The sequence below is a fragment of the Lonchura striata genome, chromosome 3, assembly GCF_046129695.1.
Source record: "Lonchura striata isolate bLonStr1 chromosome 3, bLonStr1.mat, whole genome shotgun sequence".
Taxonomy (NCBI): domain Eukaryota; kingdom Metazoa; phylum Chordata; class Aves; order Passeriformes; family Estrildidae; genus Lonchura; species Lonchura striata.
Window position 1 is genome coordinate 44,691,972 of NC_134605.1, and position 27,168 is coordinate 44,719,139.

At 40.4% G+C, this 27,168-nt stretch overlaps 1 protein-coding gene across 1 annotated transcript in view; it reads left to right on the top strand.

Moving 5' to 3' along the window:
• Positions 1-3,810: 3,810 nt before the first annotated feature.
• The window catches only part of KCNK1 (potassium two pore domain channel subfamily K member 1), a 28,002-nt gene continuing 4,644 nt past the window's right edge, over positions 3,811-27,168 (top strand). Inside the window, exons 1-2 of the mRNA XM_021527111.3 lie at positions 3,811-4,287; positions 26,035-26,430. Of these exons, the coding sequence (XP_021382786.1) occupies positions 3,933-4,287; positions 26,035-26,430 (751 nt within the window). The 5' untranslated portion in view covers positions 3,811-3,932. The remainder of the gene's footprint in view (positions 4,288-26,034; positions 26,431-27,168) is intronic.

Below are 27,168 nucleotides of genomic sequence, written 5' to 3' on the forward strand. Positions count from 1 at the left end.
GTATGATGTTCCAGCCTTCACTTAACAGATAGACCAAATCATGAAGGATTCTACTTTTTATCAGTTTCATTTAAAAAATATTCTAGGGGCAGAATAATTAATAGAAGTGAATTCAGAGAATCTCACATTTATGGCAATGTTTCTTCATGTATACATAATTTAGGAGTGATCAAACTTCAAATTTGCCAAAACCACTGAATTTATCTCCATGCCAAATTTGAAGAAAGGTTCTGAAGGACAAATCAGTTCCCTGCTGCTATTCAATATTCAGCTGTCAGGGTAACACAGCTTTGATACTGCCTCATGTTTTCCCCACCTAAGTTCCTAGTGCCTCCCACACTATCCTGGTTCATCCCACCGTTCCTCACCACCACCTCCTCTGCTCTCTGTACTGTGAGGTCATGCTGTAGGTATGCCAGAGCAGAACAGGTTTGGCAGGATAAGTATTGCCTGGTAACTAATTTTATTTACCCAGCTTCTGGGATTTAAGGTTCTACAACATAAAGAGAGGAAGGGCTTTTTCTTCCAAGACTGATGGAAAAAGTTTTGTGGTCTGGCCAAAAAAATACTCTTTTTGGGGGAAAAAAAAAGAGAAAATAAATCATCCTTTCAGTCAACTTGAAGTTTCTGTGCATATAAGTACTTTTCAGTTTTCTTTTTAGTGTTGAAAGTATTTTATAGTCTTGATATAAGTAACGGTGCCAAACATGGGTGTTTCCCTTTCCCCAGACTTATTCCTGCTCACTGAATAGAACTCAGCGATCACAGCAGTAGAGACTCCATGTCAAATCTCCTCTTTGGCCTATGCCGCCCAGCACAGACCAGGCTCTGGGCACTGGAGCATTGCTGTGAGCTATTCTTGCTTTTCACTGAAGCTACTATTTTTATCTATTGTCATTTTCAGTCACTGGACAAAAGACTAGAGTCCAGTGATCCCCCTCTCTGGTCACTGTCTGCAACTAAGCTGTCCTCTTCCTCTAGCCACCACCTCCTTATCTTTTGATGTCTCAAGCCCTTCAGCATTTCATTGGAAATACTGCCGTAATTTAAGATTATTCTACTTAACCAAAAATCTCAGAGAAGAACAGACTGCCATTAACACAAAGCTTCTTTACTTCAATTTCACTTCTCCCACTAGAAAACGTCAGTGATTCATACAGCTCTGAAAGGACCTTACACTTCTTATGTACAAGAGAGGGTTTTCTCAGCCTCTGCACTGTGCCACAGAAGCTGCTAGCCCAGTGATGTGATAGGGGAGTTGTCCTACCTCCCTAGGTAGCAGAGTTGGAGACTATTAATTTTCTCTGTGGTTTTCTAGCACCCCAGGACATAACCGTGGTTTCTGTCTCAGTTCTATGGCGGATTAGAATGTCTGCCTTCTTTTCTGCCCTTGTAGACAGGCAGCTTGTATTTGCATTTTCTGTAGCTCTGAGAGAGTTTTGTGCAATGGAGAGCACCAGTAATACCAATAGTGTGTTTCTTCACTCTGCTTGCAGCTGGACTTCTCCAACAGTAAGGAGCCCAGTCACCACAGAGCATTGCTGGTAGACAAGCAATGTGATGATGTTGTACAATTTATTAACTGGATTAAAGTTTTATTCAGAGGGATGATCACTGTAGAATGAAACTTCTGCTGGGGAGAGGCTGTTCTGTAACAGCCTGCTCCCCAATTTCAGTCACTCCCTGCTGAAGCATGTTGTGACGTCCTGTTGTACGGGACATAACACGGAATTCAGTACACTGAATCCCTGACTAGCCTAATCTTTGACTAGCATAACATGAAAATGTAATATAGCATGCTGTGGAATGAAGCTGGAATGCATAACTGCATTCACATGTGATATTATCATGGTAAATACAATCACTCAAAATCACAAAACTGAATATGAAGACACCTTCCTATCCCAAAGAAATCTATAACTAAGTTACTAGTTATTTTAAGTGCTTTGAGTTAAAATATGAATATCAATAATGGTGGCTAAAACTCAGACTGTAAAGATGTTTGCTTTGAAACCAAGAACTGAATGCTTTGGTGACACAGCTGTGATACTCTACCATTGTTCCCCTCAGCCCATGCCTCTAAAAAGCTTTGGAGATAAAAATTGAGTAAAGAGAGTATTGCATGCTCTGTTCAGCAGAGAGTCCTCCTTTTCTCTTCAGCCTAACAAGCCTCCAAGTGTGAGAGGCTTCTAAAAATGGAGAGTGACTGATTCATAAAAATGGAAAGCTGAAGGAGGCTGATTCAGCTTACCCAGCCACTGTACCCTATCACTGAAGAGAGGTGTGTTCTTTAGGCAAACATTTTCTAACCTTTAAACAAATATTTGGCTTGAAGGTTGGGAAAATTCTGTTTTATAGGAAAGACATGACCACTACCTATCACGAACACCACACATGTGTTCTCCCAGAACGTCATCGAGAGTCTGCCTGCTCAGCCTGTCGCCTGTGTACCTCCCACATCTCCCCAGTGCTCTACTGACCAACCATTCAAGCAGCTGCAGTTTCTATGTAAGAGTACATTTACATTTGAATGAAACATGGGGGTGGGGGGATGTGTTGAAGGCCCTGGAATGACCCAGCTGTGGCTGGCAGTGGGGAATAGACAGGAACTGGATGAGCTGTTCTGTCAGGACAGATTTATCCCATAGCTTCATATAGCTATTGTATAAAAGGAAATGTTGACATATCATTTTAAGTTTTTAGCCTGAATTATTTTTTTGCCTTTCATTTTTCTATTCTTTTCCCACAGTAGTCCTTTAAGCTTAAGAGTGGTACCTCACAGCTTAAGATAGGTTGCTGGATTTTATTTACTCAGTCCAAACTCCCTGGCTCAGCCCTAGTAAATTTCTAATTTGCAAGTTACTCCTTTTTGTCTGTATAAATTGCCATCAGCAATGAGAGATGGAAGGGCCGTGGCAGAACTTTGCGACCAGGGAATCCTCTCTCCCTCCTTTACTAGAAGCTGTCTTTATTCACCCTATGGGATAGTTTGGGAAGCTGTAATTTTTACTGCTGCTTTTCATCTGGTGGGGAGCCTCAACTGGCAAGTTTACAGTGTGTTTGCCGGTTTGGAGTTCAAGATGGATGAAGAAAGAAGCATTCAGAGTGAAACTTGTGAAGATCTCTGGCTGGGGCTACACAGAGAGCCGGCTGCACCGCGCATTTGTATTCACCGTGGATGTGGCTCTGAGCACTAGCCAGGCACTCCACACTGTTAAAAAGTAAGCGTCTCACAAGAGCAAAGACTCCTTCAGCTTGTTTGGGGAGCTGCTGGAGGTCACCTGGTTCAAACCGCACCCCCAAGCAGGTCCCATTTTGAAGTTACAGACCTGAGGGAGGACTTCAACACCTGACATCGGGGTTTCTCCTTGAACTCATCACATCCTGCACTAAATGAAATTCAGCCTGCTGCTTCACACTGCGCCACCTTATTCTGCGTTAAAACGTGAATTAATGAATAAATAAGTGAAGCATAATACCGCCAACAAAATAGTGGAAGGAATTGCTGTTTTGGGGGATCCTCACGGCAGGGCCCGGGGAGCAGCGGGGCAAGGAAATCTCCAGAGACATTTGTGCGGAAAGGGGAATGAATAAACGTCCGCCGCAGCGCGGGGCGGGGGGAGGCTCTCGGGTCGGCTTCTCGGAGCGCCTGCGGGGGATTCCACGCGTTACTCGGAGACGAGGAGCAGCAGGGAGAGAAAGAGCCGGCGTCCCAACAGGAGGCGGCGGGAGCAGCATCAGCAGCAGGAGGAGGGGGAGGCCCTTCCTCCCCGCGTCCCTCCCTCCGCCGCGGTACCTGCGCCGCGCCTCCACGTGAGCGCCACATCAGCGCCGCTCCGCGCCTCAAAGTCAGCCGGCGGCCGCACTGCCCTGCCCTGCCCTGCTTCCCTCAGCGGCCCGGCCCGGGGCTCCGCCGGCCCCGGCTCGGCAAGATGCTGCAGTCGCTGGCGGGCAGCTCCTGCGTGCGGCTGGTGGAGCAGCACCGCTCCGCCTGGTGCTTCGCGCTGCTGGTGCTGGGCTACCTGCTCTACCTGGTGTTCGGCGCCGTGGTCTTCTCCTCGGTGGAGCTGCCCTACGAAGACCTGCTGCGCCAGGAGCTGGGCAAGCTGAAGCAGCGCTTCCTGGAGGAGCACGCCTGCCTCTCGGAGCAGCAGCTGGAGCAGTTCCTGATGCGGGTGCTGGAGGCCAGCAACTACGGCGTCTCGGTGCTCAGCAACGCCTCGGGAAACTGGAACTGGGACTTCACCTCCTCCCTCTTCTTCGCCAGCACCGTCCTCTCCACCACGGGTAAGGCAAAGGCGGTCCGCCGCTGCCGGAGGCCTTCCGGGGCGGCCGGACCCCCGGGGGCCCCGCGGCGGGGCCGGGGCTGCGGGCCGGGGCACGGGGCGGCTGCCTGCCCCCGCCCTGGCGAGACGGGTCTCTGGAGGGAGCCGTACTTCCCAACTCTCCGTGCCACAGGCACGTTTTGTGCGGGATGCATCAGCCGTGACTGACCCCGCGTCAGCCAAGAGCCAGGCTGCCAATTCCCCACCTTGAAATCGTTGGCGGCTTCGAAAATCCGGCGAGATGCCCGGCTCTTCCTTTGAACTTTTAATTGCTTCTAGTGCTTCTAGAGGTGACTCCTTGGCGTTCTCTTTTGTTTTTTTGGGTTTTTTTTTTTTGTTGTTTTTTTTTTTTTTTTTTGGGGGGGGGGTGTTTTGTTTTGGTTTTTTGTTTGTTTGTTTGGTTGGTTTTGGTTTTTTTGGCTGTTTTTTTTCCCCTTGGGGTACACATACACGGATGGACGGGGGACGGACTGCTAACCTGGTTATAATGAAGTTAAGTTTCATTGATATGTTTTACTGTCAATTTCCATTTAATATTTGTAAATGAGTGACTGAAGGATAATGCTTCTTTTCTTCCAGACAGCAGTTTGCATTGGTGTTTTGAAAAGCTCGAGGAAACGTTCCTCTGACCATAGTTTTTACAAGCACTTATTTTTACAGTAGTTGCATTTCACGTACCATCATAGTGGACAGCCTTCTAAAGGATGAGTGCAGGCATTTGTGCTGGGAAACTGGGTTTTGGTGATTTGAATGCAGGTCACTGACACAAATAAGGGCTTGTTACATTAAAAAAAGCTTTAAAAATAATCACCCCAAATTTGTCCAACCAGAGAGGGCTTTGTCTCTTGATAGAACGTTGATATTACTGTAAAAGATGCACTGTGCCTTTTTTTTTTTTTTTTTTTTCTCCTTGCCCCCAAGTTAACACTCCTTCTATTATGGGAAATTTAATCAGCTGATACTAATAGTGACATTTAATAATTTTCTCACCTAATCATATGTTAGTGCTTCCTGACTGATCTCAAACAGGCAATGCTTGTCCTATAAAATAGCTGTCATTGAGTATACAGATTAGGGTTATAAGGAAGTTGTGTTTTTTAAAAAGTAAAATAGGGGTATTGGTGTCTCTACAACTCCTCCCCTCCTCACTTCTTAATTATCAGAATTTTTAAGAAGAGAGAAAGTGACACACTTAAAGCAGTTAAATTCTTTAAGTGAATAAATTTCCAAGCATTAATCAACATATAGGAATACTACTGATGAAAAAAGCATAGAACTGTGATAGTACTTCAGCACCCACATTTTTCGTCCTTTTTTTTTTTCTTTCTGCAAAGCTATAAAGCATTTAAAATATAAGGAGCTGAATTGACCTGCTTTTTTCACTTCTAATCAGTTATACTGTTAGGTTCTATAAAATGTAAATGATTTTGTCCAAGAGCTATTTTAATATTCAAATTAATTTTTCTGTAGTGTAGTAACATTAAAATAATGCAAAAAAAAATTTTTTTTAAGTCCCCCCCTCTTTTTTTTTTTTTTTTATGACTCAGTCAAAAAATGTTCACAGTTGGGACAGTGGGGCTGGGTCCGAGTTGGTAACACCTTAACACTTCCTGCTGATATACAGGTTCAGGATATTTGGTTTCAGTAGTACAGCTCAGGCAGGGATATCACTTTCCCACTGCATGTCTGCTGAAGGGCAAGGCATAACCTGGCCCTGCATGTTTAGCTGGCTTGATCGTAGAGGCCTTACCAGGGAAGAAGACGCAAGGTACCAAATTGTCCAAATGGAAAACCTTTTGGAAAATGACCCTTACATGCTGTGTGCACAGAAAACCCAGAGGTCTGACACGTGTGCAGTGAGTTTTCATTATTTCTGTGAGCTTCATAAACTGAGGTCATCCAGGCATCACTGATGTAATAGACCCCGGCATTAAGTGGTGGTACTTCCTTCTGCGTCTGATAGTCCTTTGACTTGGGCCCTTTTTAACCAAATCCATCTGTTTCTTGTTTTATGCAGTAACCTTCAGCTGCACTTAATCCCTATTTAATATAAATTAGAGTTTGTACAAGTAGACAAGTATAAATACAAATCAGTACAGTATGGCCAATGCTTGTCAAGTCCTCCCCAGAGCACAGGTATTTCTGGTGAGGTGCATTTTTTTCCCCTCAATTGACTCTGCACCAGTGCAAGAAATCTTTCAAGTCTCTTAAAATGGTCATTAAAAGGGACGACAAGCAGAAGAACCTGCCTGGCCACCTCAAACAGTTGTTCAGAAGCGTTTAACATAAAATATGCTGTATTGTTATAAAGTGTATGCCTGAAATGCCTTCCCTTTGCCAAGTACAGTAAGGGCAAAAGCAGAAAAGAGAACCCTGCTACTGGTGGTGCCAGCTGAGGGTTGTTTCTGTGTGTAATTGAAACTACAAGGAGCACCTGGATGTTCCTTATGTTCAGCTGACTGAATTTTTCTCTCATATGTAAATAAATGCACACCTATCTCTTGTAGAGAGGACAAGGCTTCTTTCATAACCTTTCAGTTTTCTATATAGAGTATGTGTGAAAGTGTTTAAATTTGGCAATCCTGACTTTTCCTATTCCCTCCTGTCCTTAGTATAGTCTTTGGCTTCTTACTCACTAGAGAAAATCCTTGAAGAAAATTATAAAGCCAGTTAAGAATTTAAAAAAAAATCTTAAAGGAGATTGCAGAATAAGGCAAACTGCTACTTGAAAGCAATTAATATTGCTGTGCACATGGGCTGTCACAGGACTGTCACAAGCTGCCTGAAGGACAGGCAAGCAAAGGGCAGTGAAATGGACTGGTGGTGAGGCTTCAGCAGAGTGTAGCAGTGACAGGCAGCAGGTTTCTCTTCTGACTTTATTCCTTCCTATGCAACTTAAGCAGTTGTGCAGAATGCCATACGAGCCATGTGTAAGGTGAAGCCCTTTGGTCATTAATAATTGACAGCCTAAACGCTAAGAATATACAGTTGTGTGCATTTAAGTAGTGTCTGCCTTGGAAATTTGCTGTAATTAATACCTGACACACATCTATGGTCTGCTTGTCTCAGTGCTAGATGCCATCAAATCATTATGCTGAAGCAGTTCTTTATGGTTGGCTTTGTTGTGGTGCCATCTGTACTAAAGTCTTTTATTTCCAACAATAAAAATGAAGTAATTTTTTGCACTCACCCTTGCAGGTGGTGTTTTCACTCATCTTGGCATGCTGTCAGTGTCTAACATCTTATCCCATATTGGTACAATATGGGAATACTACATTACATGAGTTGTAGCAGAATGAACCAACCAAAGAAATTGATACTGGTTGTGTTGACAGATATGAAAAGTACACTGGCTTGTTGAAGGAACATAGATAGGGAAGAAAAGGTTCTGCCAATTTAGGAACTTGGGGCCTGTAGTTCTATGTTTGTTTCTGGAAAGAGTCTATTCCATGCCATTTTATACAAATGGGCTGTAAGACTTTATTCTGACTGTCCAGCTTTGAGCTTTTTGCATTCATCTACAAGCTGTGCCACCTACAAGCATGGCTGGAGATTTCACATTTAGACACCAGAGGGATGCTGAGGAAGAGCTGCTTTGCATCCTTCTCTTCTGTGATAGGGTTGGCGAGATACCCATTAGAAGGAAGGTGAGGATAGTCTTGTCCTGATTTAGGGATTTGCAGAGAAAAGGTGAGAAATTGCCTTTTCTATGATGGCAACACATTTTTTAAATTTTTTGATTGAGGTCAGCTGGCCTCTCATTTGAATGACCAGAGTTAAGGTAATAAGAGAGGGGAGGATTGTCCATATTCAGCCACTTTTGAAGCCTGTAACATGGTTGTCTGCAAAGTGCTTTGTGAAAGCAGCATTTCCTCCAGAATTCAGCCTGTACCAATCTCATCGTTGGTGCTGAGGATGGGTGGATTGTGCTGTATTCAGAGAATGTCACTGAGGATCCACAATGGACTGAATTTGGGTTTCTGCTCACTGTATTATGAATGGAGTAAGGAAGAGTAGTAATTCAGTAGTTGCAGATAAATGCTAACAGAGGGTGTTACTTTGAAAATGATTGGTTGAAGGGCTAGTAAAGATACAATATGGTTTTCAGCAAAAGTTTTGCATTCAGGTTATTTAACTGCCAAGCTATATGAGGAGTTAATGCATCTATAATTTGATTTATAAGGGTGTTCTCTGTTAGATCTGACTCTCATAAGCACGGCTGCTGATTACATGCTAGAGAAACGAAACTGTGCCTTTATGAAAAGTAGCAGACTGTGAGGCTGTGATGTACTGCAAAAGAAACTTCATTCTGTATGAAGAGACCTAGGAGAGAGAAGCCTGGCAGTCTGCATCATCCTCTCCATGTTCTTCTCACAAGTGCTTGATTTTCTTGCCTTTTTTCTCCCTCAGGGGAACAGGCCCCACATCCAGTGCATATTTAGTGTGCATTACAGATCTGAACAAGTCCAAAGAAGATGAGCAAGTGCCATGAAAGCATCACAATGGAGCATTAAAATAACATAATAAGATTTGTAGTCTCTTACAGTAGAGCCCTCAGGTGGAAGAAACTACTGGGATCTTTCAAACCTGTATAGAAAAATGCGAATATAACTTAAGGTAATAAATAATAAAAAAGAGGATAGTTTATAGATGCTTTAGGGAAAGCAAGGTTTTTTGGCCCATGCTTGAATTCAATGTGAAATGCAGATGTTATTTTTGCTGCTGTTAGAATATGTGGGCTCTGTCCCTGGTGATGGCTGCATTATCTCATTAATACACACCAAATAAATGTGTTTCATAATTCATACCAAATGTCTGTCTAGAGACCTGACATAAGATTCTCTGTTGCCTCTTATCTGAAAATATACAAACTTGGTGATGGATTAAACTTGGATCTCTCTCACTGGTAGTCACCCCTGACTCCAGCAGAACACTGAAGCTTCATTGTACTGTTGCTCTGACTGCAGCACTCATAGATTATTTAAATTGTTGTGATGAATTGCAGCTATTCACCAGGGTGAATATGCCAAACTTTGGGAACTTTGTTTTTCTTTTAAGAGTTGTTTGCTACTTGGAAATAACATCTACAGGAAAAGGTAATTTTCTGGGGATGATCTTGGGAGTAAAGGGAGGTTGTGCTGTGCTCTGCAATAGAATGGGTTTTATACAGGAGACATTCTAAGAGCAAGGGAAATCAGTTAGGTTGAGAAAGATGCCAGAGGAGAAGGATTCCATTCAATAAGGCAACTGTTTGGATCTGAAGCCAAGTGGTTGAAGCCTACAGGGTTTTCTGGGACAGGGTAATGACAGCTACTGGCCCCAAGGCTGTTGGCCTCCAGATCAATAGACTGTCCTGGAACCAGGCATCCTACCTCTTGAATTAAGTGGTATAAACAGAGTCATTCTGTCTGCCTGTGTATCTGCTTTCTTCTCAAGGGAAGTTCCTTCATTCTATACCCATGGAGCAGTTCCAGATTTGCTGCTGTCATATTTTAGTCTGGCCCCAGGGTGCTGTCTCCTAGGATGTGGGAGATTTCAGTTGAGTTCAGCTCAATGTTATTCTCAGTACAAGGATTTGAACTAGGGTTTTCTAGAACTCCTTAGGAAGAGGAGACAAAAAACCCCACCATCTAGGGGAGTTGTGAAAGAGTATGTATACAACACAAAATCATGGGAATGTTCAATGAAATAGTAAAAAATAAAAAAAAAAAAAATCACATTTACAACCAGAGAAGAAGGGTCTTGACAAGTTAAAAAACCCAAGCAAACTGAAAAAAAAAAACCCTGACAACACGAAACCAAGCAAACCTACCAAAATACACAAACCAAAAATGCATGGTGTGAGTACCTCCAAAACCCCTGTATTTTGTCAAAATATGTGTTAACAAACATTTTTGGGAAAGGTATTAGGTTCTGGACTTCAGAATAGAAGGCACTCAGTTACCAGAGATGAGTAACAGAGGTGAGTTACATCCAGCAGATTGGTCACATTATCTCTTGTATGCCCAGGACAAAGGTCTTGTTTTCTTTCACTGCAGTACGCAGTAGCAGAGAGAAAATCTGTCTAATGTTCCAGGCAGGTGGTAGTTCCTGGTTTCTCATGGCACTACAGCAGTCAACTAAGCCAAAAATTCTGCTTTGTGCTTGCTGAAACAAAGAGTGTCAAGAGTCACTCTAAACCAATATTTGGCCTTCTTTACAGATCAGTGAGTAGTAAAAACCATCTACTGACAGAAACTGGGGAAGCCATGGATTACCAAGACTGTATTATTTTATTACCAGCACTGCTGGCTGCTGATGGATGGAATGTCTTTTTTACAAACTCTGTCCTCACTTCTGTATCCTCCAGTTCCTCTTGCCTTGCTCAATTCCCAATGATGAGGAGCCACCCCAGCAGTTCTCAGCAGGTGAAGGACTGCAACCGCTGCCTCTGTAGTCCTTCTGTGTTTGGCCTAGGGTCATTCTTCCTGCGCTGAAACACAAACAGTTGAAAGCAACAGAGTAATCTCCCCTGAAATTGCCTTTCATTAAATATTTTCTATTTTTCAACCCTTTTGTGAAGCTGGAATTTGTATTATGATTCTACTGACATTTCCAAATCAAACCCTAAGTTGAAAGTCGTGTATACTTTCAGAGCAGGATTTCTAAAACTTAACAGCCAAATCCTGCAGCTCCTGGCCATTACTTGGTAGGATTTTCACTTCTTTATTAATATAATTTTTTACATGTCTTTTAAACCTGTTGTTTCTCTTATTTTCATTTATTTTTTGGTTGTTTTGGTTCTTTCATTGTTTCGCTTCAGCCAACTGCATCATCATCAATCCGTAGGGTTTTTTTAATAGAATAATATCATACCTATGGACTAATGCCTTTTTTAGTCACTGCTCCAGGTTAATTATGAAGTAGATTACAAGCTACTAAATCATATGAAGACCAGACTATTTCTTGGTCTGTGAAGAAATAGAAGTTTAGCATTTTGAGGAGAAATTAGGATTCCTATCAGAGTTTTAATGCCGTCAGGACTCAAGAAAAGTAATAAAAAGTTTCTTAAGAATTTGCTACCTTAATACCTACTGTCTCTCTGGGTCTGACATCAGCTGCTTGAGAGTTAGGATATTTGTACAAACCTAAACTGATGATCTACAGTAGTTACTGATGGTGACCCAGAAGATTCAGAAGAAATGTACCAGTTGTCTTTATCACTGAAGAACCCTGCCTAAACCTTAAAGAGATTGTTTCTTATGAGGTCAGAACAGTGATGTGGTTCTGGTTAAGAGCAGAACTGAAAGGAATCAATGGAGCAAAGCTTTTCAAGTACTGTACTTCACAAAAGTATCCAAGTGCCTCTTGGAAGAACATATGAATTTCCTTTTCCTTGGAAAGGAAAAGATACACATTCATCTCTGAAAACAGAATGTACCAGCGTCCTTGTAGGAAAAGCACATATGAATCCAAATGGTACACCAGCTGTCACCAGACTCCAAACATTTACTAACTGATGCTTCCTAAGTATTATCATGGTCTGTACTTTAAACTGATTCTGTGCTAGTCACTCAAGCAGCTTTGGAAGTTATCACATCATCTTTGAGGAACCAGGGAAATGCCAGTTGCAGGTTGGGCTGGGAAACAGGTTTTGCCAGTGGAACAAGCTGGCCCGGTAGTCTTCCAAATACCCTTTGCTTGTGTGTGAGAAATTGAGTCTGTGCCCTCTGACAAAGTTGCATACTATTTAGTGCTAGAAAGTTTACAGCAGAATTCCATCTTTCTCCTGCAAGTTGTGAGTCCAGATTGTTATGATAACAGCAAGTAGAGGCTTTCTGCTGTCTTCTACCACAAATTGAAAACTTCTGGCATGACCAGAATCTCTGCATAGAATGTTTCCAAGTGTAGTTTAATATAATGGGAAATGCAGCATTTGAAAGAATTAGTACTATGAGAATGGGGTTTTGTCATATATTTTGTTCCTCATGTATTTCATGTCTGACACACCAAGTACTTTTTTTGAATGTGCTTAATATAACTCAAAATTAAACGAAAATGTTAAAATGTACCTCTGAATTTAATTTTGCTTGTAGTATAAGTACCTCCTTCTGTGTTTTTCAGTTATTTAAACACTGTTTAAATAGATTCAGCTGAATAACCTTAAATTCTTTAATAGTAGCTTCTTCACAGAAGGTTTCTAAGAGTAGACATATATGTCGGTTTAAGGTAAAAGAGAGACCAAGCAGAATTAAATATTGAAATGATAATGTTAAGACACATCATTGTTCACGGTTTTTATTTTTTTTTTTTTCCAGTAAGCAGAATGAGAGATGAATCTACTTATAGGTGCCCCATCCCTGGAAATGTTCAAGGCCAGGTTTGGATGGGGCCTTGAGCAACCTGCTTTAGTGAAAGGTGTCCTGCCCACCATGGCGGGGGGGGGGTGAAGGTAAAACTGTAATTATTTCCAAGTATGAGAAGATTTCTCAGCATTATGAGGCAAAAGTAATCCTTCAGAAAATCTCAAATAATGCAGCACTGACTGGAATAGGACTTAGGTATGATTTTATTTTAAAGTTTCTATTGAATTTTCCCTTATGTGCCACTTGGTCTTCTACTCTCTTTGATACTTTAAAACTATGTGGCACACTATGAACACCTGTTTTACTCAGTTGAGCTTTTAAAATGTGATTGTCAGTCTCAGACATTGCAACATGCAGTACTAGTGCTAAAGTCCAGAAACAAGTTAGAGTAGGTATCCTCTTTTGTTTACAATGTAGTTTGAAAAGGAGATGTTACTTCAGAGTCACCAAGAGCCAATACAAGGCAAAACCTGATTTCACCTCTTCCCTGATAGGCTGAGACTCTACTGCATGTAGCTTTAAAGTGGAAAAAGCCTCCTCATGTTTGAAAAGTAGCAACATATCCAGAGATCTGCTAAAAATTAAATAGTTTGGATGTTTGACTCTTGGACTTAATTATCATTATAGAAGTCTATACATCTCCCTCCATTAAAAAAGGAAAAGAGCCTTAAAAATTGATCATTGTATTTAAGATTAATATGGGAAGGCCTTGGAATCTCTGTTTTGTATGTTATTCAAAGTAGCTATTTTCCCAGCTGTATGCTGTACAAGAATGCCATAGACCTTTTCCTTTGAAGCTTGCAGTCTAAAGGAAATGAGAGAACTCTAAAACAAACCAGAGGACTTCTATCTCTTGTTGAGTTTTGGAAGCTCTAGGCTGTATGATTTACTAATGCGCAATTATATTTTAAACACTTCACAGCAGGTCTTGTTACTTATTTATATATGTTATATAGGTTGATGGTTGGACTTGATGATCTTGTGGAGTTTTTCCAACTTTAACAGTTCTGTGATCAGTGATTTCCATGGCTCTGTTTTGGTTAGTGTTGGGATGCTGACTGAGCACTATAGGAAAAAGGAACAGGGCTCAAAGAAGTATCACTGTGTTACTATTTGAAAATGCCAGCTACTATAAACTCTAAGCAGTGTACAGAAATTAACGCACAGAAATTAAATTGTAAATCATTTGAGTGATTAGTACTTAGGAATAAATGTATCTAATGTGAGGATTGTTTAATTTACCTCTGCATTTACACATCTGTTGAGAAGTCCAGGACTCCAACCTTGCTCCTGGTCCACTGCTGCAATTCTGTTTGGGTAACCAAGGAACTGTGAACATTACAGGATGCATCACTGTGTGAACCAACAATTCATGTTGATAAGGAAAAAAATCCAAGACTAATCTCGGCCTTAGATTTAGGTCTCAGTTTATTGTTATAGTTGTTATGTATATACATTCTGGCTACCTGTAGTGGAAAGATACATCTTTAATTTTCACTTGTATCTTTTAGTGCAGCTCTGTGTCGTCAGTGAAGCCACCTGAATTGTTCAGGTCAGGTTTTCTAGCTGCCACCTGAAAGCATACATATTTTGTATGCTTCTTTGAGGAAAATTTCATTTATCCTAGGAGTTACTGTTAGCCATGAATCTCAATCAAAGCAAAAGATGGAAGCTCTCTCAACACCTCAAACAGAAGTTTGAGTTCCTGATTTTAGCCTTGCATTACACCATGTCCTTAGATGTCACGAGGAAGATGGTGATTATCTTTCACATTTCTGAATAATGTTTTATCAGTGTATCTTGAAGCATGTGCATACCAGAAACGGCTTTGCTGATTAGTGCACTACTGTTATGTTCTGCATCTTGACAGATCATAGTGACATTTCTGTATATATTTTGCTAAAGTATAAGCTAAGACAAAGGAAAAACAATCGTGAAAGACCATGTATGAGTCATCGGTGTGGTTCAGAATAGGAACCTGTGTATTTTGTCTTGCAGTTCTCCATTTCTGCTGCTAGGTTGTATTCCCATAGAGTAAGCTGATTTCCCATCCTGTGGATGCACTTGAGCAGGCTTTTATTTTCTTGCGTTTGATGTTCTTTTTTCTTTTCCTTTAGTAATAGTTTTTCTGCTCAGTAATATTAGAGGAAATCACAGCTACTTGAATAGAGTTTTACAGAAGCCACATCAAAGTGTGCAATGCACATTTCTGTATCTTCAATGGAGAATCCAGAAATGTTGCCTCTCCCTTCTAGGGAATCATACAGTTGTTTACTATGTGTAGGAAACCTACTGGACACCAGATAATGTGACCCACATAACTGACCAAATGCCTGAGTAGCCTTTGTGAGAAGGTTGGCAGCATTTTCTCTGCTTTAGCATGCCAGATGCATCCCTTTACCTAGCAAAGGGTTTGCTCAGGGTGTTGAAAAACAAAATGGGTTGAGCCTACCTAACTGCTTTGCCAGTGGTAGGAAGATGCCTTGGATCCCTGATTTTCACCCTGGGGTTCAGCCCTGTGCTAGGTCTGTTGCCAACAGGACCACAACAGTAGGCCAAGTCAGTTTATCAGACTGGAAGAAACATATTCTCTTCCTGCTGGTTTAGTTTGCTCTGAGGTACTACATTTGAGCAAACTGCAACCAATACAAGAGGGGGCAGAACCAATAGCAACTTTTTTCCTAGCAGTTACTTTGGGATTATTTAGGCATTTCATGTAGCTACATGGTAGAAGCACAGAAAGAATCAAAAAAGTACAGCCAAATCAACAACAGGTATAAGAAAGGAGCTGGTAACCTGAGAAAGTATTTCCTTTACTGATCGTGTACCTGACAATTGTTGGTTGTCCCTTGTAAAGGAGCACTATTTTACTCAGGATTAAAATGTCAGCTAGCAAAGCTGAGAGAATTTTAACTGGACTCCTTTTTGTTAATTCAGATGCCGTCATTAAAATATTTACCTCCAGTGTATTTCAGGTGCGCATATCTTCGGGAGAACTCAATTTTTTCCTGCTGTGTAACTACTGCTATGTGGGAAATTGCATTTTCTTTGGAGTTAGTAAGGAAGTAATGCAGTCATACCATTGTACCCAGTTTACAAATTCTTGTCATTGACAATTATAAGAAACTAGATGCATTCATAGGACCAGACACTTGCAAAGAAATTGGTCCCTTTTAAATGTGTGTTAATTATTAGTTTACTCATTGCTGCTCTGGCTCTTCATTGCTAGGCCTTTCTTTTGGCATTACCAATAATTTAAGATTCCCCTCCCCTTTATGCTGAGGTCTGAAAGATGCCATGTACAGCACATTTCCTTACAGAGTCACAGGTTGTGTCAGTCCAGCCTTTTCCATGTTGGTCACTGTTTGCAAGTGCTGGCAGGAGGGTGCTGAACATGAAACCTTCAGTATGGATGATGGCTAAGCATTTCTGATATGTGTGCTACCTTACTGGAAAAGGATTTAAGGAAATGGGTCTCAAAAGCTTTGGTCAGTGTTAATGGTCTTTGGCTGACTTTGTGAGTCCAGAGTTGTGATTGGGCAACTGGAGTATTTTTTGATGAATTGTCATATTTTTTGGCATACTTGATTTAATGTTGCGTGTTTTCATTATATTCATGCCTATCTTATTCTTGCCCTGAGAGGTTAGAATTATGTATTTCCACTAGGAAAGTCATCCAATACTTGTAAGAATTTTTGGAATCATTAACTATCCCACCAAGAGAAATTCTTGTAGCAAAGCGAAGTGCATTGTTTTAAAACAAATTGCCATTAGTCTAAACAGACAATACAGATTTTGAAAATCACAGAGTAATTAAGTTGCTCTGTCTGTGTCTTTACATTGCTGGCTAAATGTCTTGTGTATGTAGTTTACCTTCCTAAATGCTACATTCCTGTTTATTTCTAAATAACTTCTAGATAAGCAAAAACCTCTACATTTCATCTGCTTGTGAACATAAATAATATGTGCAACCACAGTTCTTTTCCTTTCCCTTTTTTTAGTGATAGGACATACAGCTGTGATTATCCCGTTTGTCCTTATTTGTCCTATCAAATTTGTGTTTCCAATGATTAATGTTTGCTATGTGGGATGTCTTAAACATGTAAGTAATTGAATAGGACTAGTGAATCTATAAAATCTGTTTGTGGTTCAGTAAACTAGTTCTCACAGCAGTTGAAGTATTTCCCTGTTGAGTTTTGCAAATTTGTGTTCTATTTTGAGCTTGAAATAGTGAATATATTCAGCTAGACTGTATTCAGATGTGAGAGTGTCATCAAGCATCATATTTAGGACTGTGATTTAGAGTTTTGAGTAAGCCATCTCATCTATAAAAGTATCTCGCTTTGGTCTTTATTTAAATATTGTCTCATAATTTATCTTTATTATTCCAGATAGAATGTGCTTGCATGAAAGTGGAGCGTGATGCACTTCAGTTCTGTGTTGTTGTTAGTTGCTTTAGTGATTTTTTCCTATTTGTGCTAAATTGTTTTGCTTCTGTTTAGCTTTGTTTCTGAGAATAGCTATTGAAACAGAAGATAGTAATAGAATTTATCCACATTCAAATACATTATGGTGAATGACTGACTTATATGAAATATTGAAATATCTTACAAAAATAGGCAAGGACTATGAGTCTTTCTCTGCCAAACGAGGGAGTTGATGCTTGTTATTTCCCTGAGTTCCAGATGTCAAATCAATAACAAGATTAGAAGTAAATATTCCTATTCTACTGCTGCATCTAGTAGATAACACTTTCTTCTACGTGAGGTTGCATTTTAATGCAAAGATGCTGCTTACAGATTTAATTTTAACTCCACAGTGTGAAATGGCCTAATTTTTTAATGTTGTATGATAATTCCTTACTGCCCACAATACAAGTTTCCTTCACTGTTTTCATGCTCTGTAATTTCTGATGGTGCAATAAAGCAATCTTTGTTTCAAAGTGGAGGTGGAAAGCCTACTAATTTGCAGCTGGTTGTTTCTTTTTATTTCCAGATGGTAGGAAGAAAAACTGTGATTCATTTCAGTGCGAGAAATTAACTTTGCAAGACTAGAAAGGTATTCTTCAGTTACTGGATATGTGATTAAAACACTGCAGTAAGTGCCACTGCAGCACATTCAAAGCTTTTGACACATCCCAGGGTGCATTTGAGATGGTAACAGGTGTGAATTATAAATTTTTAGAAATCTCTTTTCTAGTGAACTGTACCAGGCTTCAAGCAGAGCACTACAGTGCACAGGTGCAGGGTTCAGCAGTAGCACCTGGCACAGCCCTGTGGTACACCATGCATACACAAGGTCTTTCAAGTGGTAGAAAGCTGAAGTAATTGATAGAACTTGAAAACTTGGTACATGAAAATTAGAGGGGCTGTGGAAAGACAAATTTGCAGCATGGAATGAATCCGTGGCTCCAGACCTTCTCTGTAAAAAGAAAGATCCATCTTGTGTCAGTCTCTTCAGAAAGTGTGTGTCCTCTGAGCTTCACTGCCAATTAGATGCTAAATGTGTCTTAGCTGCTAAAAGGAATTTTTCCATACATGCAGGCTTCTGGAATTACAGACAAAATCTGGATGTGTAAAAAAATTTGGTGAAATCTTCATCATGTTTTTTTACTGAATCAACATGAGAAATGAGAAGATCAATATCATGGACAAGCTGCTGACTAAGTGTAATCAATAATGACATTTTCTCTCTGCCAAAACATTGTCCATGTTAAGTTTTTTTCCCCTACTTTGAATATTTCAGGATGTGAACCTCAGGAGGAACAGTAAAAAGGCTTGTACCCTGCCCTCGTTTCAGCTGGGATAGAGTCAGTTTTCTTTTTAGTAGCTGGTACAGTGCTCAGATCTGTATTGATTATGAGAATAAGGCTGATAATACACTGGAAGTTTAGTTGTTGCTCAGTAGTGCTTACCCCAAGTCAAGGACTTCTCAGTTTCCTAGGATCTACCAGGGAGCAGGTGCACAAGAAGCTATGAGGGCTCATGGCCAGGACATCTGACCTAAACAATTCAAAGGGATATTCCATACCACAGAACTTCATGCCCAGAATATGAACTGGGGGAAGTTGGCTGGTGGAGGCCCGTTGCTGCCTGGGGATGGCATGGACATCAGCCAGCAAGTGATGAGCATGCTTCTTTTGTCTGTCTTGGCTTTTATTCCTTTCATCCTCCTTTTTATTATTGTTGTTATTATTATAATTATTATTATGTTTCACTTTGTTTCAATTGCTAAAATTTATTATCTCAACCCATAAGTTTTACTTTTTATTCCTAATTCTCCTCCCCACCATGAGGGAGGAGTGAGCAAGGAGCTGTATTGTACTAAGTTGCCATGTGGGGTTAAATCACAACAACCCCTTTCAATACCTTGAAGTTGGTATTGAAGTTCTTAGGAAGGATTTTAAAGAACTTGTTTCTTTGATTGCTTGTTAATCTTGGTGATCAGTGACTTTAAAAATCCATTATTACGGGAATGCTGCTGCACACATGTTGCTGAACATTCCAGTGCAAAAAACTCATCTTGTTTTCTAATGTTTCAGAGGACTACAAGTTAAACTTTCCTAAGAAAACTCAATCACATTTCTCTTTTAGTAGATTTAAGTTTCTGAGACTTAGGTAGTTTGTTCTATTAGGAAACCTTAATAATAAAGTATTTTCTTGGAGCCCCTACTTTGATACAGATTTTTGACCATCTGTTGCCTAGTAGGCAAGTAAACCAATAAAAGAATAATTGGAATTTTCTTGGCTGAATTCTCAGAGGAGCCCTCAGGAAGTCTCACCTTGCTTTTGACCTGTTGGTTGAGTTTTATTCAACAGACTATTGTAATTTTTACTTCTTTCTCCACTGGAAAATGAATCTGATATAACAGAAAATAATTGTTGAAACAAGATAAGAGTTTGTTTATTTATGCTAAATCTTTGCTTGAGGCAGATCTAAAGATGTGGTATTTGTGTTTTGGATAGGTGTTTCTAGAAATGTGCTGTTATTGAGAATTCTGAGGGGGAAAAATAGCCCAACACTAGATCGATCTTGGTTGGATTGTAGCTAAACCCTTATAGGATCTTAAATTCAGGATGACACTAAAAGGAACCAATTTTCGGTATTGTCCTGGTATAAAGACTTTGAACTTCAAAAAAAAAGAAAATGTGCTGTTAGCTTTTTTTTAAAAAAAGAAGAAACACAAACCCAAATGGCAAACCCAGAAATTCATACATGCCTCTTGACTATCATTTGTGATAGAAGTAAGGCCTGAATGCTGAAGTAAGGCACAGAGGTTTAGCAGATCTCTGCCTGCTGAAGCCACTCATATTTAGTCTTTGCTCCTGCCCTGGAGCACTGTGAAGCACAGAGAGGACAGGAAATCTTTAATGATACATCTAAAAAACATGACTGAAGTTGTCAGGTCTCTGTGTGAGTATGGGCCCAGCCCACACAGACTGCATGACAGGCTGGAAGTTTAGCATGTCCCAGCAAAAAGGAGTTTCTCAACAGGCAGTCTGATGGGAGCCATGTAGCTGACAGGCAGGGTTTGAAAAAATCTTCTCTCCCCGGATAAGTGGGAAAGCTTTGCCTGCTGTCTTGATTGCCTGGAGAACACAAGCTCTTCCTGCAGGGAACATGTTTTTTTTATATAAGCATATTTACTAGCCCTGGAATGGTGAATATGCCTCACCTGGAGTCCTGTCTCATGCATGGTAGGCATCTTTCTAGTGGTGAGGAATGTGTGTTTTCATGTAGACTCTACTGGAAGGGTGTAACAGTTCCCTTGGGTTGATAATACCTGTTTTGGTCATACATAATCTATCCAGGCAGGACAAGCAAGATCCACTGTTGAGTGGTGGCAGGAAAGAGTGCTATCATTTTCCAGTTAAAGTCACTGTCTTTTGAACTGTGTTTCCCTCTGATACTTTTGTTGAGAAGAGATAATACTGCACCAAGCAGTCATAGTAATCATCTCAGATATGGGGGGGAGATACTGATGTCTGTACTTAATCTTATGTCTGCATTTGGTTCCTGTGGAGTGAGTCCATCTGCTGTGTTGCACACTGCCCCTTACAGATCATTCTTTTCCACCTTTCCAGTCATGTTCACTGGCTGGCTAGTATTTTTTTACTTAAGATGGACATTTTGCTAAATTTTTAATGTATTTTTATATGGGTAATTATTTTCCACCACTCTGTTCAAAGGTCCCAGTCAATGAGAGACTTTGTTGTCTCTTTGTGTAGGACTCTCTGGTAAGTCAGAGGTGGGATGGGCTTATTGCAGAAAGGCTTTTCAGACAACTAAACATGTTCAGTAGGAAATTGGAAGCATTACTACTTTTGCTTCCAACATTATATTTTGGATTTTTTAATTATTATTATTGATTATTATGATTTCTAAAAGGATATGTTGCATGTCCATATGCAGTAAACCCATTTTCACACCACTTATTTAAGCTGACACAGAATATATAAGAACAGGAAGTGAACATCAGTTGTTTGCTAGCACTGGTGCAACTCCACAGGCAATTCAAACAATACCAAACATAAGACTGTAAAGCAAGCTGTTCTTCTTCATATAAATATGAATAAGGTGTGAAAGTATCCCTTGTCCTCATACAAACATCTTCCCCAGTTTGATTCATTAGCATTCCCCTTCCCAGCATCTGTGGATGCAGTTTCTTTGGGCAGGTGAAATATAGCTTCTTGTGCAGGAACAGACAAGGCAGATTTTGAATGCTTTGCAAGACAAAAATGTTCTGACATACAGCTGTTCTTGTAGAAATTGGTTTTGAAACTGACTTTGACCATAGAAGTGAGTATGTCCATGTCTTGTTTCTTTGGTTCAGATATTTCTGACAGTCAGCCAAATTGCTCATATGAGTATTTATTTAGTATTTAGTATTTATTAATAAAGTGACTGTGTTAAAAGCCATTTCAGCTTTTCTTGGTGCAGTAGGTGACATTTGTGAGCTGATTATATGAGCATGGTCCTTTCCACAGTCCAAACCTAGCTACAGAACATTGAGGAATTAGCAGTCTCGGGCTTTGATAACTAGTGGCAGCAGAGAACAGCCTCAGGAGGAATCAAAACCACATATGAGATGCATGTATCAATGTGTTGGAATCTTCTTTGGAGTTTTGGTTGGTTTGTTGGTACTTTTGGAAGAAGCCCTTTCACTCTAGAAATTGGCAAAACAATTCTATTCTAAAAAGTGATTAGGGGAGATACTGCTGTGAAGATCGAATCTTCATGGTTATATTAATTTAAATATTGTTTTACTACTTTTATTTCTAGTGAAGTTTGAGGGGTATATTATTATTGAAGAGAGCTCGATTATTTAATCAATTTTAGTTTATAGCACTTCTTCCTCTTCCCTCTTCTAATGCACACAAAATCAGTTTCATTAACTCAACTGAGGAGATAGCAAAATGTAATTTCCAAGTGGATTTCCTCTGCTTAAAAATGCCTGTCACAGTGGAATTTTTCCTCCTCATTTCTGCAATATAAGCTGGCGTATTTCAGCCTGGCTATAAATCCAAGTTCTCTGATTTGTTTAGCAAGATGGTGTTAGGAAAAATTTCCAAAGTGTTTCCAGTTTGGTAGCACAGTAAGTTTAACAATGAAATACATATTTCTTCATAAAACTAGGTCTCAGACTATTCTTTTCTATTGCAAGGAAGAGCACAGCAGCAACCAAGGTGATTTCTCTTACCACACAGATGTACCATCACATGACATTTCCTTTTCATCTTGGAAGATAATTGACCAGTTAGGAAAAAAGATGTATTTCACTGTTAAACACAGTGGAAAATGCCAAAGGCTTATAAAATTAAAGTCTAGAAATTATGTAAATATTATCATTGACCATCTTCATCATAACCCAGTGAGTCATGTTATGCTTGGGATGAATTGAAGACTTTTGCATAACTTAAAAATACATAGTACATGATGCACTTAATTTATTGGGGCATTTAGAGATTATGAGCTGACTTAAAGATCTGACTTCTCTTCAAGGACACTGACTCAGACCAGCAGAGGGATGAGCACGCTTGCTGTGTTATACTGCGTGGTGTGATTCTGCCATCTGAATGGGTGTGTTGGGCAGGACACTGGGTGTGCTGAACACAACCCTCTCCACGCCCTGAGAATCTCAGGATGCTGCACAGGGCTGGTGGTGTTGCAGCAGGTCACCTGGGGCCAGAGGGAGCTGTGGCTTGACAAAACCTGTTGTAGAAGGAACATTACCTCTACTATGGATAGGCAGTGGAAGAGAGAGGCAGTGCTGCAGCCTGGTACACACCTGCCAGGCTTCATGCCCATAGCCTGGGCGAAGCTGGCTGGGGGAAGCTTTCTGAGAGCCATAGCAGTTCTGTTTGCCTCTTACTTGCCTCACTTGATGTCAGATCCACCTCCACCTTCAAACATCCACCTTTTGGGGCATCATCTGGGGATTTGTGTGACAGTCTAGGCTGAACAGAACCATGGCACCTCTTTACTCTGGCACTAAGTGCTCCGTTTGGGGTCCTGAAAAACCTGTAAGGCAGCCACTGCCTCTTAACACAGAGAAAAACTCATTAATAAGCTACAGGAGAGACTGAACTATAAAGAGACAAAGCAATGATACACAACTGCTTAGATTGGTCAAAGCAGTGTCTGAGAAGGATGAAAGGAAAAAACGCCCACTGCCAACATGTGCCAAACTAAGAGAGGATGGAAGAGTGTGAAATGCTCAAAGGCAGTGCTGGGTTTGACACAGGCTGTTACGAATGGGACATTGTTGGAAGCTACCTAGACACTCTGAAAAACAAAGTCTGATCGTGTATATAAAAATGGAGGGAGAAAATATATCTACCTGGAATATAATGGCCAATTCTATGTATTTATCTACAAAGTGATCTAACAGGAGCAATTAGTCACAGCTAAGACAGAAGACAAAATAACTTGGGCAAGTTCCTTAGGACTTTAGCTGTAATGCTTGTGATCATGGTGGTTTCCACTGAAAAAGGCAAATGGGCACACACACCTCCCTGTGCAGGAGCAGAGATGGGAGGCAATAGAGCACAAGTGTCTGAAAGCAGACAGTGGAGTGTCTAGGGCCTTGGATCTGTAATTTCCTCTGTTTTAAAGTATAGCTGTGTTGGTTAGGGGTGTTTTAATGACTTTTATACAGTGATAACTAAGATTATGGGCAATTTTCTTGACACTTAAGATTGTCAAGAAAAGTTACATAAAAGCAGTTGCATAGTGGGAAAAAATAGGAATACTTTTCTTCCCCGCTTGCCATAGCTTGAGATATGTAAAGGTAGCAAACAGAGTAAGATAAATGGTTAGTTCGTGAAGGACTGGTTTCTTCATTCCCCTAGGGATTGTCACAGGTGGTGTTCCTTGTAGAACTGTATTGGGCCTGTGCTGTTTGACTTACTCCTAAATGACCTGGAAGAGGGAAGCAACTAAATTTACTGAAGATACAAGGTTAATTAAGGCAGTAAGGATGATGAAAGAGCCCCATGGCAACTGGGCAGTAAAGTGTCACTTGAAAATGAGTGTGGATAAAATCATACTCAGTTGTAGTTTCAAACACTAAGTGATGGGATATGCCCTCATGGATGCAAGATCCAAGACTTCTGATAGACAGGGCCAAGAAAGCATCGACTTGGCAGTAGTCAGAAATGCCAGTCAAATCTCCAGCATTATTAGGCACAGAGTAGAACACTTCTCTACAATTTCATGAATCTGATTGAACTGCTCTGTGCAGTGTTGATCCTCTTATCTCAGAGCAGATAAAGCAAACTGAAGGTAAGCAGGAAAAAAAGCCATTAATTAGTACAATTTACCAGGGCTTAAAAGACTGAGCTTGGGTGAATTATTCATAATATCATTAAAATTCAAATACAACTGAAATTTCCTGTTGGGTTAGCTAACGCAGAGAAATTACACCTTATGTGTTTCTTCTACAAGACTTTGAACATTATAGTGATAAGACGTTTTTCCTGTCTCATTGTCTGGAAGTGTCTTTATGCATCTTAAGAAAATGAAATGTTATTTTTTATTTACTCCTCTGGAAAACTTAAAAAGTAATGATTCTATTATTAAATCCATCAAAGTAGAGAGGAAATCTCTTTTGTTCGTATAAAACTTGAGGGGACTTGCAGAACAGCCAGTTTCACAGGAGAGCAGGCAGAGAGTTCCCAGGAGGCCTCACTGAATGTCTGCCTGGTCTAGTGGTACACTGGGCAGGCTGGGGTAGTGCAGAGTGCAGTTCAGAAATCAGCAGCAGTATGACCCTGAATTCACTGTGTGTTCTGCCTGGACTACTCAAGATAGCTACTTGCAGTAGCTCTGGAAAATGCCTTGCTCTACAGCAGTAATATAACCCAAATGAGCTAGCTGATCTGGGGCTGCAGAATTGGTAGGGCCTGTCTGCACTTGCCTGGTTTGATGTCAGTGTAAAGGCTGCCCAGAGTAAATTTCAAGAGATTTCCTTTTTCTGGCTGCAATGATAACAAAATGCCTTTTTTCCCCAATTTTTTGGCAAACAGAAGAAAGCATTCCTGGTTTATGTTGGATTCCTGTGGTGATGACTTACATTTAGAACCAAATCCTGTCTGTCAGTGTGCTTTGGCAGCGTAGCCACTTGCACTGGGTACAAGTACAGGTTTTTGACATTGGAATTGCTGGCTGTCATCAGTCCCTACACCAGGGGATCCATTCCTGTACTCTGAAGGCAGCACTGTTCATCCTCCTGGTGTGTAAGTGGTGGAGCAAAACTCTAGCCACAGTGGCTAGATCTGTGAAGTTTTGCTGTGAAAAAAATGTTTGTTCTGCTTTTAGATACCTTTTGATGTATTATAATCTGTGGAGGCATGGAATTAGGTAGCTTTACATGTTGATTATAGTACTTCTATGTAATTTAATTGATTTTCACAAAAGGTGTTAAGAGTGTGTTACTACTGTAGATGTAGGAACATTTTTCTGAAGTGTGTATTATTCCACTTTACAAGGTGGGTAGAAAAGTTACATCACTTTGTAAAACTAAATTTAAAGTTCAACAGGAAAACCCAGAATCAAATACAAATTTCCTGGCATAAGCTTCCACTCCTGACTAGGCCTTTCTTCCTTCTCTGAAATAAGCATTTATACAATGATTATCACAATTTTGAAATAAAAAAAATATTTGGGTTTACTTGTTCGTGGCTAGTACTGAGTTTTGTTTGCATGCTTAAAACAGACCTTTGAACAGCATTCGTCAAGAGTAGCAGAATTCAGAATTACTGATAGTGCATCTTTTAGTGCATCTCACTCAATATATCCAATATCAGAGTGGCAGCTGAGCTCCTAACTTTCGCTGAACCCATGCCTGCTGTGCTTTGTTGCAGGTTATGGACACACAGTGCCTTTATCTGATGGGGGAAAGGCCTTCTGCATCATCTACTCAGTCATCGGGATCCCGTTCACGCTGCTGTTCCTGACGGCCGTGGTGCAGCGCATCATTGTGTACGTCACCAGGCGCCCGGTGCTGTACTTCCACATCCGCTGGGGCTTCTCCAAGCAGGTCGTTGCAATCATCCATGCTATGGTCCTCGGGTTCATCACTGTCTCCTTCTTCTTCTTAATCCCAGCAGCAATATTTTCTGTCCTGGAAGATGACTGGAATTTTTTGGAGTCATTTTATTTTTGTTTCATTTCCCTGAGCACCATTGGCCTTGGAGACTATGTGCCAGGAGAAGGCTACAATCAAAAATTCCGAGAGTTATATAAAATTGGAATTACATGTAAGTATCAAACTAAACAGCAAAGTAAAAGGCATTTTATATTAAAAATAAAAATATCAACATCAAATTGACAATCAGACTTCTTCTCTCCAGTCTGTGAATAATGATCACTTGTCAGCTAGAAAACTGGGCATTAATTTTCATAGCTCTGTAAAGAGGAAACTGTTAAGGTCAGTTTTCTTAGTTAAGAAAGAAAAAGCTAAAATTAGAATTCCATTATTTTAACCATAACTATTTGCTGTCTTATTAATAGTAGGGGAAAAAAAACCTCACGTAACTGTTACGAAAATGGTTAAGAGCATCTTGGGCTTACATTTCAGTGCATTGCAGAGCCAAGATGATGTGTATAACCTAAGGCTATCCCATAAGGTTAGATGACAGGTGGATAAAAATGAATCAAGAAGCCGTGAAAAACAAGGTGGAATAGCAAAGTTTCTGACTCCAGTTGAAACAGAAGGTAGCTGAAGCTGGCATTGCTACATACCAGCTGTCAAAGACAGACAAATAGACTGAGATGGTAGAAAAGCAAGACCATGAATGCTAAATTTAAATTGTTTAGTTTTATTTGACATAGAAGAAATCATAGTGATCAGTGATTTTAAAGAGAAAATTACCTTTATTTTGGTATTTGGAGTAAATATATGCTGAGTGTGACAGCAACAGTGTTTTGAAACATGGCAGTTTCTCATACAGCTTGAACGCAAGCAGTCTTTGGGTCATCAGAAGCATCGAGGCTGG